Source organism: Apodemus sylvaticus, chromosome 22 (assembly GCF_947179515.1).
Source record: "Apodemus sylvaticus chromosome 22, mApoSyl1.1, whole genome shotgun sequence".
Taxonomy (NCBI): Eukaryota; Metazoa; Chordata; class Mammalia; order Rodentia; family Muridae; genus Apodemus; species Apodemus sylvaticus.
In genome coordinates, this window is record NC_067493.1 from 56182788 (window position 1) to 56204230 (window position 21443).

Sequence of the window (21443 nt, forward strand, 5' to 3'; positions counted from 1 at the left end):
ATACAACCATGCCTAGCTCGTTAATGTGGGTTCTGGAGATCAAACCCAGACTGTCTTGGTTACATGTCAAGAATCTTATAGACTGAGAGTCTCCCCAACACTGACGTTTTAAGGAAGTTATGTAGTGAGAAGTTTGGTTTCTGAAAAAAAAAAAACTATGTAGATATGGGTTTTGGTTGTTTGGTTGTTTTTTGTTGTTGTTTTGGTTGGGTTTGGTTTTTGGGTTTTTTTTGAGACAGGGTTTCTCTGTATAGCTCTGGCTGTCCTGGAAAACACTGTAGACCAGGCTGGCCTCAAACTCATTAATCTGCCTGCCTCTGCCTCCCAAGTGCACCACCACTCTTGTTTTAATCCCAGGTGTGGGATATGGGGCTACTTCAGTTTGTCTACAACCATTAACTATGATTGTCTCGTGTTCCAAGAGGGGCGGGCTTTTTGCCAGCTGCAGACAGTTTACGTTTGGAATTCTGGAGACTCTAGTGAGGGTATAAAGTGTGAGGGCCCCAGAGGGCTGGGGTGGTTGCTGGCTCCCCTGCTGCTGCTGGTTTCTGCTAGATTGCTGGATTTGCTGGTTTGAGATATCCTGACGAATGAGATTGGGCTTGCCTCTAGGAATTCAACACCCCTGGTCAGCAGCAAGTTGTCTACAGAGATCCACACCTCCTTTCCCCTCTAACTTTCTTTCTCTCCTACCTAGTGGTGTGGAGGTGGGGGCGGGGGGGGGTTGTGGTTGAGGTGGAGACAGATGGTAGATATAAAAACCCGATAAAGTAAAAGAGTACAACTGCAAAGTATAAAGCGTGTCTATACTTTCTAACTGCTTATAACCTCCCACATACAGTTACACTGGGGAAACTGCAGCCCTTCTTTGGATTTTAATAATTCAGTGTCGAGAAAGGCCATACTGTGTGGCAGGCATTGACGTATGGTAGGTCACATTGTCGCTGGGGCTCTTTAGTGGCAAGAGTCTGAATTGATCCTGTGTTGAGTCCAGCAGAGGATCCTGCTGAATCAGGATCTGAGAGCTGGCTAATGCTCAGCCAGAGATAGGGTTTGTCAGGAGCCTGAAGTCACCCTGAGACTTGAGGCACCTGCTCCCTGCCCAGGCAAGGTGCCTGTCTCTGCTGTTAGCCTGACCTGCATGTGCCTGTTTCTGCTTCTCTCCCTGAGAACGTGAGATAGCCCATGTTGCTGTATGTAACAGCTGTTCCCTGTATAGCTGAGTAGCAGGGTCAGCAAGATCTGTGTGGCACTGGCGCCAAAGCCAGTCCGTGAGCTGAGCGTGGTTCATCTGTATCTAGAGGCCATGTAAGGAAAGGTCTTAGAGACTAGGTGTCGGACACTGTGTGTTCTGCAGAGCCTGAGCTAATGTTCAGGTCCAGTCTGGTGCCACAGCCATGTGTCCCCTCCCTCCCTCTCCCCTGAGGCCTTTCCCAGGCTAGGCTAATCCAAGCAGAGCTGTTAGGCAGTTCTTGAGATAGACCTCCTGCACCCACAGTGCAGATGGCCACCGACTGTATACTTGGTGTGGAGTGGCCAGGCCACGTAATGCACAACCCAGGTAATAACTCCAAATAGGTGGCCTTGTGGCACTAGTGGTGGTGGTGGTCACACAGAGTGTGTGGTCGGCCATGTTTCTGCTTTGTTGAGTAGATGCTCAGCTGTTTGGCACTGATAGAGAACACTGAACCTGCCTGTGGTCTGTTATGTTACATTAGTTCAACTCAAGTGACCACCTACATGTGTGTCCTTGGCAGGACTCTCTCCTCCGTTACTTGTTTTGTGCTTGAGTTTAGGGCATTGTTATCTAAACTACATTTATAAGTATGTGTATGTGTGTTTACCTGTGTGCATACCTATGTGTGTGAATGCATGTATATACATGATGTACACTTGTGTATGTGCTACATTTATAAGTATGTGTATGTGTGTTTACCTGTGTGCATACCTATGTGTGTGAATGCATGTATATATATGTACACTTGTGTATGTGCTACATTTATAAGTATGTATATGTGTGTTTACCTGTGCATATACCTATGTGTGTGAATGCATGTATATACATGTACACTTGTGTATGTGCTACATTTATAAGTATGTGTATGTGTGTTTGCCTGTGTGCCATTGTACATCATGTATATACATGTATATGCATGTATACATCCATGCGTGTTTGCATATGTATGTATATATGTGTGTATGCATGTGTGCATCTGTGTGTGTGTGCTATCCTTTATGGAGGAGTGTGTGATGCTCATGTGTGTGCCTGTGGAGGCCAGAGGTGGATGCTGATTTCCTCTGTTGTTCTGTAGCTTGCTTTCTGAGGCAGGCTCTCACATTGAATTTGGAGCTCACTGACACAGTCACTGCACACTCTCTTTAATGCGTGTGCAGGGCATCTGAGCTCAGGTCCTCATGCTGTGCAGCCCCACGGAGCCCTCTCCCAGCCCCATAAGGAGTCAGCACGTACTGCTGCGACTTTCCTGGCTTGTTTTTCTTAAAGCGTGTCTATACCTTCTGACTTCTTATAATCTCCCACACATTGATCAACCTGTCAGCCTTCATCTCTCTTAGGATTCTGTGGGATCTGTGGACAATTCATGGGACACGTACACCCGTTTATGTTGAGTTACTCAGTCAGTCTACCGCATGTTTTCCACCTTCAAACGCTAATTTCATTCTAATATCACAAGTGCTAAATAACTGCCCTCTCCTCTGGCTCTTCTGAGTTCAAAGCAGAGATTCAAATACATGGTTGACTGGCCAGAACTCAAACCTTGACAGCAGAGACCAGCAGGGCAACAGTGTCCCTGGTGGCTGTGGTCTTCTGAAGTGAGAGAGTACCCCTGCTGTTCCGATGGTGGGCTGTGTCTCTGGCTTTGTCATCAGCTGCTCTGTGACTCCTGGAGTGGCCAGCATGTGTCACACTGAGCCAAGGAGAAGGCTCAGCAGGAGTGCACGGTGGGGTGTTGGGCAGTGGAATGCTTTCTGGGGCTCTGTCTGTCCGTCTTACAGGCTTCTGTTTGTCCACTCTAGGACTGCCCCTTCATCGTCTGCATGACCTATGCCTTCCACACGCCGGACAAACTCTGCTTCATCCTGGACCTGATGAACGGTGAGCACGCGCCAGATGTCTGGCTGCCGTGTGAGCGCTACACGGTGTTTGCTCCGAGCCAGCGGCCCCCAGACGCGCTGGACGCTGTGAGTCCGTCCCAAAGTCAGACTCCCGCTGTACTTTAAGGGCATCTTTGCTCTTTGGCTTTCGGAAGGAAGGTCGAGCAGTGATTTCTCTCAATCTGCCATTTTCTCCCAGGACGCTGGGTCTAGAAACGTCTCACAAAATAAATACTGGCCATGAAATTTTGCCCTCTAGCCTGGCCTCAGTCTTTAATTAGCCTATTTCCTGGTCTCGAGTCTTAGGAATGAAATATCTCCCCAGAACGCAGGCCAAAGATAGACACGCATGTAGGAGCTGGCTTTCAAGGGCTGATTTGTGTGGATTCTGTGTTTTAATTTTCGTGCCTCCCGAGTCCTCAGGATTCTGTGCTCATCTCTGAAACCATGAACAGCCACCCCAAAAGGCACAAACACGAAATGTTCATCCGTCTGGAAAGTGCTTTCAGTGTGAGAATGTGGTATCGGAGCACTGGAGTACTTTTAGGAAAAGCTGAAACAGAATATGAACCATTCAGATGTTCAGTTGCTTGCTTGTTTATTTGTTTATTTATTTGTTTGTTTGCTTATTTTTAGTTCTCTTAAGTTTTATGTTTTGAGTGTGTGATTTTGAGCTCACATCTAGCCCCAAAATAGGAAGGACAAAGATTGGTAGTGAGTTAAAGACGTGTGTGTGTGTGTGTGTGTGTGTGTGTGTGTGTTTGTGTGGGGGTGGGGGTGGGCAGAGGGAGCTGTGATCATGGCGGAGTCCCTTCCTGCCAGAGCCAGGCTGGCCCACGGAAGGACCTTGGAGCCCGTTATTGTCTCAGTCTGCACACAAGGAGGGAAGAGCTGCCTGGAGTGCAGGGTATCAGCGTCGGACCTGTGCAGCCTTTCCCGTCTACCCCTCCCCAGCCCGGGCCTTATGACCGATCCTTGAAGCCACGAAGCTATTTCCTTTTCCCAGTACTGTGTTACAAACGATTCTGAACACATGACCTGGGTGGCAGTTTTATGAGGGCTCTCGGATCCCCGCCACCTGGGTTTTGTCAGCTACACGTCACTGTTGGACAGGACCAGCATCCAATCTCCCTCCACGGGGCCAGCTTAAGGGTTTATTTTGGATTCTCGTTTTCTCCCTATGGCAGATCAAAGAGTGGACTACTGGGTGGGTTCAGTTACTGGGCAGGGTTTAAATAATTTGGAGGTTCTGCTGGCTGGCCTACACTCCATGGTGTTGCTGGCAGCTGAGCTGCTGCCCCAGTGGTGGCTGTGTCTCATCCATGTCTTCCTCATCATCCCCTTGAGGTTGTTTCTGTAATGATCAACGCTTCTGGCCAAGTTAACAGAAATCAAAAACACATGTTAACTTCAAAAGGAGGAGCCATTCCCCTTTTCTCTAGCCCCCTCATGATGTGGCGTGAGCTCTGTCTCCTCTCAATGAACACCTGTGACTTGCCCTCTGGGTCTCTGGTTGCAGGGGGCGACATGCATTACCACCTCTCCCAGCACGGGGTGTTTTCTGAGAAGGAGATGCGATTTTACGCCAGTGAGATCATCCTGGGCCTCGAGCACATGCATACCTGCTTCGTAGTCTACAGAGACCTGAAGGTGAGGAGTGTCGGGGTGTGCCCAAGGCCCTCTGGGAGCTCCTTTCTCTGCAGTAGGACCCTGTGCTTGTCTTCCTAGCCCTGGCGAAGTGGTTTGTTGTGCAACCACCTTGCGGGGGGGGGGGGGCGGGGGGGTGTATCTGCAGCCAATCCCTGTTGTCATGGCAACCTCAGTGCTTACTAAGGTGCTGGGTGCAGCTCATACTTAGTCCAGAAGTTACACAGCAAAGGAGGTGCTGGTCAGCATCTTTTGGGAATTTCCCACTTTACATATATCGTGGTTCAGCAGCCGCTGGCCAAGGAGCAGATCTTGCTCTGGTGGTTGTTGGTCAGAGCTTGAGAGGGATAAGGATGACCAGGAGCTGAGATAGAGAAAGATACGGGTCTGGCTCCTGTAGGACAAGGCTGGTTTGGGGGGAGAAAGGTGGGTTATGCAGTGTAGCTCAGCCTGGGGGCGTCTCATGGTGGTTCTTCCCTGAGCTGTGCTCATGCCTCTGACTTTGCCCCAGGGCTCTGAGCACTGTGACCTCACACTCTACAGGTGTGCTTAGACATGGGCTCCCTAAGAAGGGGGCCTGGGTGGTTGCTCTGTGTGTCCATGGTGACACTGTGCATCGATGTGTGATGCAGACAGGAGAGAGAAAAGGAGAGACTTACAGAGGAACTCAGTAGCTGTGATAAACCACCCATGTCCAAAACCAGTGCAGGGAGGAAAGGGTTTATCTCCTAGCCTGTGGTCCATCACACAGGGAACTCAGAGCAGGATCTCAGGCAGGGCAACCTGGAGGCAGCAGCTGATGCAGAGGCCATGGAGGGCGCTGCTTACTGACTTGCTCCCCAAGGCTTGCTCAGCCTGCTTTCCTATAGAACCCAGGACCACCAGCCCAGGGACAGCCCCACCCACAATGGGCCAGCCCCACCCACAATGGGTGGGGCCCTCCCCATCGATCACTAATGAAGGAAATGCCCTGCCAACTTGCCTACCAATGTCATGGAGACTGGTTCTCAGTTATGGTTCTCCCTTCTCAGATGACGCCAGCTGAGTCAAGTTGGCAAAAGCTTCCAAAATAACAAACCAAACCAAAATGCAAGCAAGCAAACAAGCAAGGTCATTCAGGACAGAGACTCTAACAGATTATAGACACCTGTGTTTGTAGAATTTATTTAATCCCAATCCTGGATTTCTACCCCACCTTTGACCACATAGTTCCCAGATAAAGGACACGCACAGCCTTTATATTTGCAATAAACCTTAACTGGCGTAAGAGCTGAGCAGATACCCGCCCTCTGTGCTATTAGAATCTACTTTCCCACCGATAACCCCGATTAGTACTTACTGTGTTTCATCTGGGCTGCTCTTAACTCCAGTTGGCCAGCCCTCAGGGCCATGTTTTCTTGACTCCGGACCCATGGCGTCTTCTCCTTCCTTCACCTTCTTCTCCCTCTTGTGGTTCTCCTCCTCTCCCCCAGGAACCCTAACCCCATGTCCCTCTGCCCAGCTATTGGCTGATGCATCTTTATTCACCAATCAGAAATAACTTGGGGTCAGGGTCACACAGCATCACTTGGCTCTAGGAGCAGACTCTCCTCTCTGGGGCAACCAGGTCTTGGGGCCTGCACTTCACATTACAGTACACAGCAGCAGACCAAACCTCCACACCTGTGTGAGACGCGTAGGGAGCTGCTAGAGGATGGTAATTTACCTGTGGGATAGGAAGCTGCTAGGGAAAGTGTCAGACCCCCATTTCTGCTTCCTTCTGGAATGATCTAAACACGCAATGGGCTGGACCGAAGTCACATTCCTTTATCCTAGGTTCTGTAAGGTAGGTATGTGTGTGTGTGTGTGTGTGTGTTTGAGACAGGGGCCTCACTAGGTAGCGCCAGGGCAGCGTGGAACTTAAGATCCTCCTGCCTCAGCCTTCAGCCTCCGGAGAGGTTGTATGACAGATTACCCTGCTACTAATAGACTCATTAAAATCTAGGAGTAAAAAAATGCTGCATTTTGGTTTGGGCACATACGGTTTTATTTTTTCTTTTTAAAGAATGTGTCTGTGAAACTCAAAGTGTTTGGGGAGTTAAAATAATTAGTCTTAGCTTTTATGTGAACATACAGAAGCAAAGATAGTTTTTTTTTTAATTGGACTAGAAATAGCCAGATGCTGGTTGGCTCGTGGCGTATTAGTTGTTCGTGAATTTTACGAGGAAGCAGATACACAGACAGACATCCCAGGGCTGCTGCTGCCCCTGTGTCTTAATTGAAACCCTGGAAATGGCTTCTCCTGTTCTTCTGCCTTGTTTCCTAAGCTATTAGCAGGCAATGATGTCATTTAATTCTCATTCAAATGAATTTTAGTCTCTCATGGTTATTCATATTAGTGCTGTAAGAACTTGCTGTTATTTTTATTTTAGGCAAACAATAGGTGTTCAGAGGAAGAAAGATATTCCTGAGGTTACTGCAGGTGTTTGTGGGTGTGGGTATGTGGGGTGTGTGTATGTGTGTGTGTGTGTGTGTGTGTATGTGTGTGTGTGTGTTCATTTCTGTGATTGCACTAACCAAATTGAATCTGGATGGAAACAGATTAGATCAGCGTCAGGGTCAGACCCATTGGTAGAGCCCTGGTCAGTGATATCTGTTCATCAGGACTGACCTGGCACTCTGGGGTACTTCCAGCCCTCTGGTCAGCAACTGTCCATCTCTGTAAGATTCCTCCCTGTCTTGGCCATTCCAGTCATCTTCTCTGAAACCTTGTGGTGCTCAGGCAGCATGAAGTCACTACCACCATGTCTAGGATGAACATCCTGGTTACACCAAAGTGCTTGGAGTAACAGGGAAGACATGCTTCAAGCCCATGATGGGGACCCTCCAGCCCCATGCCCACCCCCACCAGCTGTTACTTTCTGGTGACAGGGATGGGGGAAGTCACTCTCAGAGCCCCTTCCCACTGATGTCAGCAGAATGGTGCTGGGTTCGTTGTCCTGCTGCCTTGGTTTGAGGATAACAGAGTCCCCAGTGATGACATAGGGGTACAGCCTGTAGAGATTTCTGCGACCATGGCGAGGGGATGTTGGGGTGTACCCTCTGGAGCTCTTGGGAACTCTAGAACCTCTTTTCCCTTCAGCCTGCGAACATCCTCCTGGATGAATATGGGCATGTGAGGATATCGGATCTTGGCCTTGCCTGTGATTTCTCCAAAAAGAAGCCTCACGCCAGCGTGTGAGTACCGCGTCCATTGTCGTCGCACTTGCTGCATTTCCGCACTGTGGCACCTGCCCGGCCACCCGCACCCCTCTCCTGCCTCCCTCACCAGCTGGGATGTTCTGTGTTGTATTTGGTATCAAGGTGATGGGAGCAGAGATAAAGATAGAGGGCTTCCTGTCTGTGGGGACAGACTTGGCTCCTGGGGAGCCGGCCCTGCTCAGGAACGGGCTGGCTCACGGGAAGGGATTTGGTTCTGCAGAAGCTGAATGCACACTGACTGTGAGACCCAGCCAGCCTGCTCACCTTTTTGACCTTCAGTCTCTTCTTCCATAAAGCTAATAAATTGGCTTAAGCCATTGCCAGAGTGTGTGTCAGAGTCTGTGCCCTAGAGAGGCATATGACTGCAGCCCAGAATACCCCAGAGGGCTAGGGGACCCATTTCCCATCTCCCTCTGCTGCACTTCTGAGAAATGGGGAACTGCTGGGAGCCAGCCACCTGATTACTCGACAGGTCACGCCCTTAGCCCAGACTGGTGAACCAGTTGATTGCCCCTTGAGGCTGCAGTCCGGAGCCAGCTCTGAGGGCTCAGAACCCTGTGTAGAAATGCTAAGTGCAGGGCACCTGGCCTGAGGCCACCCCTAAGTAAAAGCCTTGCCCCAGCCCCGCAGAAGCTGTGAGAACTGTGCTGGTGCAGCCACAGCCCAACTCCTACTTTGAACTCCCACTCTGCCGTTTACAATGTCTCCTTCTCTGCTCTGAATGGCTACATTGTTACCACTCCGCTGAGCTCCTGAGTTCAGTCCCTGGGACCCATGTGATAGCAGAGACCTGACTCCTGTAAGTTGTTCTGTGACTTCCACACCTCAAGCCATGGCCTGACTATGCCTCCTGCCCACGTACACACAGACACCCACTAAAATATCTCATTCTGGCACTGAATTTTTACAATTACACTTCACTATCTTCTGAGCAAGTGCTCTCTCTGCTGAATGATTCTGGAGATAAGTCCCCAGACTCTCATTCCATGTGCCTGTGTGGAGAATGAACTACAGACCGTTCTTTTTTGTAACTAGGCCTGAAGGGGTAGGTTTGCGGTATTTTATTGGGGCCTGCCTTAAATCAGAACCGTCTTTGAAGGCCCCAGTTACCGGTTCACACATCGCTACTAAACATCATGGTTTCTGAGTACATTGCTCTTTTCATGGAATCTAGGACAAGACTCTTTGAAAGCATCCGTGTTCTGTCAGAGCACCGCTACCTGCACATCTCCCAAGCTGTTCATGGCTGTTTTTGAGAGATGCTTTTGAATTTTTAATGCCTCTACTCTCTGGTGTGCTAACATCTTCAGTTTACCATACTTATAACCTGAGTAGGAGGGTTTGTAAGAGTTCATCTTCCCAGCACCTCAGCTTTGTGTCGTAGGGCTGTTTATCCCAAGCCTGGCTGCCTCGGTCCTGAGAGTCACACCAGCCCCAAATGGACGGCTGTTCTGCCTGCTTCTCGAGGAACTGTATTTGAACAGTGTCTTGTTCTTAGCTGTGATAAGATGCCCTGACAGTAGCAGCTTAAGGGAAGAAGGGTTTATCTGGTTCAGAATTCTGGGTGAAAATGAGTCTTGGAAGGGGCATCCCAGCTCTAGGACTGGAGGCAGCCAGGGACGTCACATCCAGGCAGGGAACTGCACACACTCAGCTCATTCTGTCCTCTTAATGCAGCCCGGGACCCAAGCCTGCATTAATGGTGCCTCCCAATTTTAGTGTGGGTATCCCCGCCTCAGTTAACCTAAGCAATACAGTCTCGGGCATGCCCAGGAATGAGTGATCCCTCCTGGGTGCTCCAGATCTCAGGCCCAGCAGTGAGTGAGCCCTCCCGGGTGCGCCTAGGGGCGTGTCTCCCAGATGATCCAGATCCACCATGTTCACAGCTTGGCACTGACCATCTCAAACAGTGTTCACAGAGAGATTGGCCTGAGGATGCTGGGCTCCTGGTTTAACTGCTGGCACCAGAGCCACCACTTTATGCATATAAAAGCAGAGGGAGCCTGTCTTTTATTTTATTTTTTTACATTGAGGCGTTTCATGGCTAGGGCTAAATGAAGGCTTTGGAGCCACAGACCTGGGTTTGAATTTTTTCCTCTTATCAGATGTGTTCTCTCTTGCCGCAAGGAGAGGGTGGCAATGTTGCCCTCCTGTGCTGACAGTTTCAGGCACGAGTCTGTATACCTACTGGACCTGGCAGCTGGTGGAACCCCAGGCAGATGGGGACTACTAGCAGGACTGGGTGCATGTCGTGGGCCAGATCTCAGAGGTGTTCATAACCATTGTTGACAGCATACAAATTAAGGTATAGAGAAACTGAAGTTGAGTCATGGGCACACAGTGGAGCTGCAATTGTAAGTCCTCTGCCTTCAGAGATATGTCTAGGCTAAGATATGTGGCCAGGACCCCCACCCCCACCCCACCCCACCCCACCCTACCCCCCGGGTTTTCTTTTCTTTTTTTTTTTTTTAAGATGTATTTATTTTATGTGAGTATACTGTAGCTGTCTTCAGACACACCAGAAGAGGGCACTGGATCCCATTACAGATGGTTGTGAACCACCATGTGGCTGCTGGGAATTGAAAGGACCTCTGGAAGAGCAGTCATGTTCTTAACCACTGAGCTGTCTCTCTGGGCTGCAGGCTGCAGGCTCCCAGGTTCTGGTCAGTGTGAATGTAGCCGGAAAGGAGCCCTGGAAGCCGGAATTGAACGCATTGCCCATGACTAGTTTGAGGGAGGCGGAGCTTCCCTGTGCCACAGTTGCCCTTGCTGAGCTGTCCTCCTGTGTCCCCAGTGACCCAGCCGCCCACCTGTGAGCGTACAGCTGCAGTGCGGGCCAGGGAGACAAACCCCAGTGGTGGTGGCTCTGGTTGACCCCAGAGAACACCTACAGAGTACACCCACATCAGCCTGTTTGATTCCTTTGGAGGGTGTCCCTCCACTCCTAAATTGGGGTTCAGCCATGGATACCACCTAAAAGTCACCTCGAAAGACTTCTAGGCAAGGCTGAAACTCTGCTTTCCCAGAAAATGCATTAGAAATCCCGGCAGAGGTCTCCTCCCTTCCTAGCATGGCCCTCTTGATTTTACACTGGCACCTTGCAGAGAATCAGGTCGGCTGTGATCTGCCAGCGCTCATACCACATGTTTCTCAGTTTCTTCAAGCCTCTCCCATAGGCTCCAGTGAGCGCCCGTGATCCTTATTGGCCAGGGAGTTCTGAGCCGACCTCAGTGTATGTTAGCAAGTCAGTATCACTCACCACCGTGAACCTGGGATTTGAACCTGCCTTCTGTCCTGTGTGTCCTCCTGGGCCTTGTGATGCCGAGCCCTAGCCACACCTGCATGCATTCCCTCAGGGCCCTTGTTGAAGACAGATCAGCTGCAGATAAGGACTTTGTTTCCTGGGTCCCTCAGACAAACCTTGGGGCACAGTGTATGAACTCTTGGGTGTTCGTGGACACCCACCTAGCAGACCAGATCAGTTGACTTGACCCTGGTGGTCAGTGGAGTGACATGCCTTAGCCAAATTGACTTTACGTCCTCCTTCTTGTCCCATGTGAACTCACAGTTCCCTCCTGTAGGGTGCTCAGTACAGTGTGTGTGTGTGTGTGTGTGCGCGCCTGCCTGCTCCTCTGTGCTCAGTCACTGCCCTCCTGCAATGGGCCAGCCTCCTGATTCCTGAGTGACCTCCTGTGACCATCTCCCTTCCCCCCCCCCCAGGGGCACCCATGGGTACATGGCTCCCGAGGTGTTGCAGAAGGGGACGTGCTATGACAGCAGCGCTGACTGGTTCTCCCTGGGCTGCATGCTCTTCAAGCTCCTGCGGGGGTGAGTGCAATGGGGACGTCCTGTCCTGGGGGTACTTGGATCAAGTGGGGCTTCCTGGGTGGAGGTTAGCACTGTGGCAGAGGACTCTGCCTCTTGAACGTGGCAGGCACCCTGGGTTCCATCCTTGGCATGGGGGTGGGGAGATCACCTAATTACCACCAAGATGTCTTGCTAGAGCACAGGGTGTCCTTTACACCACACTGCTATAGGTGATGGTCACAGTCGTTTTCCTGTTTTACTCTGGCTGGCTTCTGTCCTGGGGGCTCGGAGCTCAAAGCCTGTGGCTTCGTATTTTGTTTCATTGCAGTGGGACCCATACGGTTTAAAGGAGGTCTTAGAATGATAGAGCAAGCTGAGAGGGCTTGGAAGCATTCCCACTGTAGGCAGTGCTCTGGGACAAGGCAAAAGTATTAAAGTGTGGATGATTGGAGGAGGGAGTGGGTCTCCCCGCCCCCGCCCCCACATACACGTGACTTCTCGTAGTTCCTGAGCCTTGAGCATTTGGGGAGTTGTGAGGGGTGTGTGTGTGGAAGAGCCAAAGTAGCCCTTCCCGAAAAGCCTGCATCTCTCCCTGAGCCTGCTACAGCTGTGTCTGACACTGACCTTTCTGCTAAGCTGTATTCTAGGCTACAGGCCGGCAGGGCCGATGAGCTGGGCTGTAAGGGAGTGCATACCAAGGTGTGTCCTCCTGCTGGGTGGTTGACAGCTTCGATGACACCTGTGAGACTGTGAGACTTTCTAGAGGTTTCAGCCGGTTTTAACTGGGAGCATAATTCTAGTGGAGCCCAGGCATGTCCGTCATTCTCACTAAAAGGTCTAAGAAAGGCTCTCGTCCCCACTTCCTATCCAGATTTCCCTCTTATCCATTGCCAAGAAGCTTGGCCCCATAGCCTGCTGTGGGCTCACTGCGCCCCTGGGAAAACTCATTGAGTGTACTGTGGCCGCCTATGTCCTGTTTGGTGCATTCGAAGAGCTGTTGAACTCCCCAGTCCTCCCAGCTTGGCTCCAAGTACGACTCAGTACATCCTGGGTGCTTCCATAATGCAATTCCGCTGTGCCCATTGTATTCCCCGAGGATCAAAAATTATATTACCGCTGAGAAAGTCGGGTCTGTTATTCCATAATTGTATTACCAGTACCATGTTGGTGGAGATCAGGCGCCCTTAATTTCTGCAGGCAGACTAGCTGACCTGATTAGCGTTTATGCTAGCCAGAGGAAGCCATTTCCCAGGGAGGACCCATTCTCTCCCCCCCCCACCCCCCCCACCCCCCCCACCCCCCCACCCGGCCCCTGAAGTCACTGCAGGTTCACAGAGACACCCAGGAGCCCCTCCAGTCCCCTCTGGAGATGCAGAGTCTGATCTTTGCAAGTCCAAGTTGACTCACAGGATGCAAGATATGAGAGTCCCCAGCAAAGTTCCCTAGGGAATGGGCGTACGCCTGGCGAGGGCTTGCTGCTTCATTGCCGTCCCCAGCTGTTTATAACACAGCCCATGCTCGTAGCCTGGAAAGGGTCCATGATCACATGACTTTGTGTTTGAAGAGTCAGCTTGTCTAATTATCACCTTTGTCCAGTGCAGCTGTGATTTGTGCATCATGCGCGTGCACGCGCGCGCGGGGTGAGTTTTACAGAGCTGCAGTTTCATCTGAGTCTGTCTGAAGGAGAGGATAAAAGTCCTTGGCAGAGTCCTCTCCTGCAGTTGGAGATTTTTGTCACAGACCCAAAGGCCTCTGAGGATGGTCCTAAGGACAATTGTGGAAAGATGTGGGGGAGCCGGAAGCCAGAGAGTGGACACGGCTCTGGTGACCAAAATGCCAGACTGCAGCCCTTAAAAAGAGCATCTCATGGAAGGCTGGTTCAGGCAGGAAAAACACTGGCCTGGTGAGGTGGCACCTGTCACCAAGCCTGAGGGCCTGAGTTTAATCCCTGGGACCCACATGGTGGAAGGAGATGAACCCACTCATGAAAGTTGTCCTCTGACCTCCACGCCCCCCATTGCACACATGCAAGTATGCAAGCACTCACATGCTTGTGCATACACACACACACACATACACACACACACACACACATGCACGCACTCATAGGAAGAATGAATGTGAACGAGGATAAGATTGAAGAGATCACTGAAGAATCTGTTATGTGTGTGAGCCTCTAGCTGCCGAAAGGACCTTCTCCACAGCTAGTTCCCGGTCACTGCCTACTGATTATTTCCTGAACGTGGAGGAGGAATCTCGGATGTCTTGCAAATGGGCTTTGATGCAACCTCCCTACCCAGATTCTCTCTCTGGTGCTTCCTCAAAAGCCCTTCCAGGCAGTGGTATAGCACCACAAGCAAAGAACAGTAAATGAGTGAGTGAAGCTTGATGCACATTTATTGAGTACTTAGAGTACACGAGGGGCTTTGATGCTTAAGAGGAGGGCAAGAGAGGGATGTTCCCCTGACCCCTGGAAGCTGGGAAACTCAGAAATGGGAGACCCTCTCTGACTGAGTGGGGTGACTGTGGGAGGTGGGGTGCTCAGGTTGGAGATGTTTGAGGGATAGGTGCAGCTCACCACTGGGGCCCAGCGAGTGGTAATCGCTGTCTCCGATAGGGAGCTTTAGAGAGAGCAAGGAAGACCCAAGAGCATCTGTGTATGCTACAGAGCATGGTGGCCTTGGTTCCTGGTATTGGAGATTAAGGGTTTTTAAGGGATGACAGGGCCACATGATCTGCAGTAAGATTATTCTGGAAGCCACATTAGTGTCAGAGGGACAGAGACATACACAGGAGGCCCGCAGAAAGGCACCATGCGCCTGAGCTTCCGTGGTAGAGGATTGGAGGGACACAACAGCATTATAGAGTCCACACAGACAAGTGCATGGACATCCATTCCAGGCACAGGATGGGGGTTTGCTCTCAGAAAGATGTCCTTTGTGCTGAGCCAATGCTCACAGGGACCTTTCATGCTCGTAGCCCCATGGTGGGTCTTCAGAAGAGGAACTGAGGTGGAGAGATGGCTCAGGGGTGAAGGGCACTCACTGTTCTTACAGAGGACCCTGGGCTTGATTCCCAACACCCAAAGCGCAGCCACTGTTACTGCCATTCTGCGGGCTCTGGCTCATGTCTCTGCTCTCAGCTGGCGCTGTCGGCACATGGTGCACAGATGCATGCAAGCACACATAGTGTACACACACACACACATGCATAGAGTGCACACAGAGTACCCACACACAGAGAGTACACACACATAAAAACAGTTTAGAGGAGAAGGAACTAGTCGGGGGGACCTTCCTTACCCCAGCTGTAAATGACAGTAAACACCACCCGTGAATCTGCATCTAGGGAGGCTGGGCACTTTTCTGCACCTTGCACAAGTATCACATGTGGTTCAGAGGCCCTGAAGCTGCCCTTCATTGGCTCTGAGGAGAGAAATATCTGGGGCAGGACACTGAGTAGAGCTGCGGCCAGAAGGAATGCTGCACGCCTGGGGCAGCATGTTCCTTTCCTCTCCCATCTTGGGGTGATCACAGCCAGACAACAAGCAACACTTGGCTTCAGTCTCCAGGGATACACCGCACTCCCTGGGGACAGTTTTGGTTGCCATAGCTTGGATGCATGGGCACTACTCAAGTATCCAAGTGCATAGGAGAGTTCCTGTCCCCAGCAGAATTGTGGGAACGAAGAACTCTCCCTCTGGGGAAGGCCCCTCCCCCGCATGTGTCTTCCATCAGGCTGGGCTGTGGCCTGGAGGCAGGGTTAAGTGCCCCTGGAGTTACTGACTTTCTTTCATAGCAGAGATGGGACCATTTGTAGCTATTTCACAATTCATTTCACTATTTGAGCTATTTATTGGCTCAAACTCCAAAGGCATATTCGATGTGACATACAGTCTCTCTTGCCTTCTAAAATTAAATTGTGGGAGTGTTTAATCATAATGTCATATTGGTTTGGGCTCAGTGTCAACCCCGTGGGTTTGAGACGCCTGTGAGTGTGGGCCTCCTCGGTTTCCTGGTAGGTGTAGGGGGCGTGCTCAGCGCTGCACTATCTAATTAAGAGCGCTGTGTTTGCTCACGGTGTGGGCTCTCTGTCTCCTACATTTCCCGCTGCTGCTGCTGCGGTCAGAAGCCTCCTGGTGCTGGGGAGCGTGTCTCTACAGGACACCTATTAACAGAGCCTGCATGGGGGGACGGCTGCCACCGTGGTCTGTGAGTGCCACTCCTTCCCAAAACGGAGATGTTACTATCCGAGGGTCCCCCCCTAACATTTTCTGAAATGGAAAGCCAAATCCCAGACTTGGTTCACAAAGAGTAATCAAGACCGCGTTGGCAGCATATGTGCGTGGGGCAAGGCTCAAACACTCACGTGTTATCATGAGGCAGCCCAGGGATGAAGAGCTGGAGACTGAGCTTCCCATGATCCTCGCTGATTCAGATGTGGCCTCACTGAACTTGTAAAAGGGACCTATGGACCTAGGGATGGGCATAGGAAGGACCTGGGGCTCTCTCTGACTCTGACTATTTTGTGCAGCCGAAGCAAATTCGTAACAGAATTGTAACGGACAGAATTTATTTGGGCTCATGCTTCTGAAAGTTAGGGTTTAGTCAGCAACTTGAGGGACTTCCTACACCACCATTACAGACCCTGGCCAGCGTACAGAGTGAGAGAGTAGAAGAGGGGACTGAGGAGAGTGCTGGAAGCCAGAGTCACTTTTCTAACAGGCTCCATGATAATAACCTCAGTCCCTTCCTGGGGCTGCAGCCCTCCTGACCTCGTCTTTGAAAGACCCCCACCTTCTCACATGACAGATACATTTCGGCAGGATTTTGGGATGACCTTTGCACTGTGTCAGAGGTCAAGACTTTGCACTCACAGCCACAAGCATACATTTAAGCTCAAGGTCCTCAGCAATCCCTCAAACTGTGAGAAATGCCATGGGGTGGAGGCAGCAGCCTGGCACCCCTCTCTCCAGACCTCAACACAGAGATATTTCTGAGGATTTCTACAAAAGAGCGTGAGTGTCTGAGTGTCAAGTGTGCCGCTTCCAAGCAGGGTGTGGTCAGGAACAAGAGAAGGCTGCCTTCTGTGCTCTTGGTTTTTATAGTTGATGATGTCTCGAGTGTCTATGCTTGACTGGAATGCCCGCATAGCTGAAGATGGCCTTGAACCTGGACGCCTCTGCCTCTCCACCTCCCATGCTGGCATGCACCACCACACTTGACTCTCCATTTCCTTTTTTGAGCACAGTAATTGCACATTTTTTTCCTTGGGAACAAGGCAAAAAGAATATTTCCAATCAAATCTATTTAAAGATTATAGCACATCCTTGGTTAGTGCCAATTTGCCTTATTGGGATTTTTTGTTGTTGTTGTTCAAATCGGTGCTTTTAGGAGATGGTGATTACTTACTTGGTGGTTCTGCAGAGACACCGGAGCGCCCTCTCTCAGAGAGGGAGAAAGGAGCCTGGCACTAAGAAGCTCGCCTGCAGTAGGAAGGGGCAGCCTGGGGCAAGTGTGGCTGGGACTCATTCCTTTAGAGTTGCCTTGATCAAGGATCCCATGCACTGCTGCATTCTGGGAAATTGGCCTCGAAATGTTTTCCACAGGATCTTGCTTCACCTTATATCTTATGTACCTTGTAAAGTGGCGGGGTCATGACTTTCTGTAGGGAAGCCCCAGCCCTTCATCAATTTCAAATACATCGATAGGCCATATGTTCTAACTTGCAAATTTAAAATATCATTTAGCGATAAAAATTTTCCTTGAAAGCTCACTTCTGCAGAATTTCAAAGACACAAAAGGTGTGGCTCACACTTGAAATGCCATCGCATTGGAAGCTAAAGCAGGAGGATTGAAGTGAGTTTGAGGACAGCCTGGGCTGCATAGAGACTCCTCCTGGTGTGTGTGTGTGTCTCTGTATGTGTGTCTGTCTACCAGAGTGTGGTATGTATGTTCATGTGTGTATATGTGGTTACATGTATGTATGTATGCCCGTATGCGTATTGTGTGCATGTGTGTATATGTACATGTGTATATGAATTTATATGTATGTGTATATATGTCTGTCCACCCACATGTGGTATGTATATGTATATGTGTGTGTTATATATATGTGTCTATGTATGTATATATATACATATATTCCTGTATTCATGTGTATATGCACACGTGTGTATGAATGTGTATGTATGCATATATGTATATGAATGTATATGTGTGTGCCTATGTCTGTGTGTATATGAATGTATATGTGTATATAAATGTGTGTGTATGTGTGTGTGTGTGTGTGTGTGTGTGTGTTATACAGCCATATAGCTCTCCCAGGTGTTTATATAAACCTTCACATTGAGCACATCACAGACTCCCGGAGCCAGGCTCACCCACAGCCAGGCTGGAGAAGCAGCCCAGGTGTCCAGCAGCAGAGGCATCGATAAAGACAATAGAGATTTGGTTTCTGTCCTGAAGGGAAACAAGGTTGAGCTGTTTGTACTGAAATTGTTGCTTGGGAGCTAATCACATAAAGCAAACTGAGTTGGTCCCAGAAAGACATTACATGTGTCTTGTCACTGTGGTCCCAGACTGCAGGTGGGAATTACAGGAAAGAATTGAAACTGGAGGCATAGGAGGCAAAGGGGGTGCATGGGGACAGTGGGGGAACATGGAGAGAAGAAGGAACGGGTGGGAGAAGGGGGCACAGAGGGAAAGAGAGAAGCAGGGAGCAGGGCAACATTAGATACATGCCTGAAAACAGCCTGGTGTGACTCTGTATGAGAATAATAGCTTTAAAAGGTAAGAGAAAGAAATATAAATAACACAGCCAAGAGGAGTCCTTCTCAGGCTTACCAAGCAGGACTGGGCTCTTACCTGACAACCGACTGCCTGCCGTGCTTGGCACCTGCTGTCTACTGCCACAGTCTTGGTTTCTCACACTCGGTGAGACATGCAGCCAAGCCTTGTCTGCAGGTGGGTGCGGTTATGAAAGGTCTGTGTGGTCAGGCCACAGTCGACCCCAGCTTTCCTGACTCCTCCTGGGCGAAAAAATCTGGGCCTAGTGGTGTGACCTTTGTCACTGAGGCTGTGTTTATGGTGGGCGCAGGGCCTCTAGGCTGACCCACACTGACATGGGGACCTTTTGTCACTGAGGCTGTGTTTATGGTGGGCGTGGGGCCTCTAGGCTGACCCACACTGACCTGGGGACTCTTTGTCACTGAGGCTGTGTTTATGGTGGGCACAGGGCCTCTAGGCTGACCCATACTCACCTGGGGACTCTTTGGTACGATCCAGGCTATTCTAGGAGCCAGACTGCAGAAGTCTGCATGCACTGTAGCTAAGACAGCTCTCACCCTTGGTGCACATGGCTGCCTGGGGCCTGTGTTCCCTGGTGATTTTAGTAGAAGCAGCCTCTCCTACTGCCACAATGTCACAGACAATGCAGCGAGGACCGACGGCATGTCTGGCTCGTTCAGGACCCAGTCTATTCTGTGGCTAGGTTTTGTTTCCAGAAATGGCAAGTGTTTGCGATCTCTGAACGTAGATGTATCTGATTTTACCCAAATGTTGGTCAGCGCCTGTGCTGGTTATCAAAGCCATGTTCTTAATAGAACTGTCTCTTATCTCTACAGCCACAGCCCTTTCAGGCAACATAAAACCAAAGACAAGCATGAGATAGACCGCATGACCCTGACCGTGGTAAGACCATTATGGAAAGTTTCCGAGTCCCATAAATGTGCCATAGAATAGCATAAGATACTACAGGCTTGGAGAGATGGCCCTGTGGATAAAGAGCTTGCCGCACAGACCTAGGCCCTGTGTTCTGATTCCCAGAACCCCCACAAAACCTGGATGCAGTTGCTGCATCTGTAATAGCAGTATAGCTGGGCAGTGGTGGCGCACGCCTGTAATCCCAGCACTTGGGAGGCAGAGGCAGGCAGATTTCTGAATTTGAGGCCAGCCCGGTCTACAGAGTGAGTTCTAGGACAGCCAGGGCTACACAGAGAAACCCTGTCCTGAAAAAAAAATATAATAGCAGTAGAGCTACAAAATGTCTGGTGAGGATAGGGAAATCCTCAGAGGCCATGGGATGTGTGCAGCAAAAAGCCAATGAAGACACCACAGGTGGAAGACAAATACAAAACAGATACAAAACCATGTAATACATAGTATAAAGAATATTATAAAACAATATGTAAGACAAAATATTATAAAACATATTATGCAACACGTAAAATATCACATATGTAACATGAAGTGTTGGGATTATAATGTATGAAGATAACCGTTCCTAGTGGAAATTTTGAAAGGAAAAGAAACAAGCAGAAATATGCACCAGGGCAAAAGATGAGAGTTGTAAATGAATGTTGAGATGCAGATGGTGGGGGCACAGACATGCCCCCAGTTAAATGAAGAGATGACTCCTGTACAGAGGAGGTCAGGACTGCAGGCTCTTTAGACCTGCCAAAACTAATCACTAACCACATGAAGTTTAATATTAATCTGTTGTGAATTTGATTCGTCCCTTTCCTAAAGGGCAGTCTTGGCTTGGGTATGAGGCCATTGTCTTAGGATGGACCGGTGAAGTTTGTTTCTTCTCTTCCTAGAACGTGCAGCTTCCAGATGCCTTCTCCCCTGAGCTGAGGTCCCTCTTGGAGGGTCTGCTGCAGCGGGACGTGAGCCAGCGGCTGGGCTGCGGAGGAGGAGGGTGGGCCATCTTTCAGAGTCTCCACTCCAAAGGAAAAGGCTGGTCTCTTGTATCAAGTCCTCACTAGGAGCCCTCATCATCCCCTGGGGGGAGGGGTGGGGTGGAGAGTTGGTTGGTTGTCCATCCTGTTGCCTTTACAACACCAGATGGAAATGCCCTCAGGGAGGAGATGTTTGCTTCTGTTAAGGTTTCAGAGGGGTCTGAAGTCAAAGCAGGGGCCAGTTCTCAGTAGGTGGTGTGGGCGGGGCTTGTAGGTCAGTAGGTGGTGTGGGCGGGGTTATACCTCTGAAGGTGGCATAGGGAGGGCTAGGAGGGTGGGCTTGTACCTCAGAGCAGGAAGCAGAGATGGGGAACAGGGGGATTTTCTTCAAAGTAAATCTTTACTTGGAATCAAGCCCCACTTGCTAAAATCTTCAGCCTCTCCCCCCACCCCCAGTATTGCCAGCTGGAAAACCAGTGTTCAAACAGCTGGGGAGGGGAGGGAGGAAGATGGGAGAAGGGGAGGGGGTGTGGGAAGAGGGAGAGGAGGGGAGAAAGGCTGGAGGAAAGGAAGAAGGAGTAGGGGAGGGAAGGAGGGAGAGGGAAGGAGAGGGAAGGAAAGGAGGAGGGGGGAAGAGAGAAAGGAGGAGAGAGGGGAGGGAGAGAGAGAAAGGGAAAGAAAGAAAGGAGGGTTTCATTTTTCCTACCACATTCTGTGAGAACTGGGCGCAGCCCCTGTCTCTTCCTGTCTCCTGGTTCTGCTGTTTACCTGACCTGAGTCCTCCTCTTTCCTGGCCCCCACCTTTTAGCCACAATGTGTTCCCAAGCAGTCACTCCTTAGAGAGGAGCCTTCAAACCAGCCTAATCTTGCAGTTGTGCAGAGGCATCTGAATCTGAGTCTGCAGCTTTATGCTGACAGCACTGCTCCTGATGCCTGGGGCTTCTCCAAGGCTGGT

At 50.3% G+C, this 21443-nt stretch overlaps 1 protein-coding gene across 2 annotated transcripts in view; it reads left to right on the forward strand.

The window, feature by feature from the left end:
- The window catches only part of Grk3 (G protein-coupled receptor kinase 3), a 101407-nt gene that overhangs the window by 63269 nt on the left and 16695 nt on the right, over nucleotides 1–21443 (forward strand). For both annotated transcript variants that reach the window (XM_052168950.1, XM_052168951.1), the window contains 6 exons: nucleotides 3037–3115; nucleotides 4634–4764; nucleotides 7883–7977; nucleotides 11722–11829; nucleotides 19433–19499; nucleotides 20408–20508. In XM_052168950.1, coding sequence (XP_052024910.1) covers nucleotides 3037–3115; nucleotides 4634–4764; nucleotides 7883–7977; nucleotides 11722–11829; nucleotides 19433–19499; nucleotides 20408–20508 — 581 coding nt within the window. The remainder of the gene's footprint in view (nucleotides 1–3036; nucleotides 3116–4633; nucleotides 4765–7882; nucleotides 7978–11721; nucleotides 11830–19432; nucleotides 19500–20407; nucleotides 20509–21443) is intronic.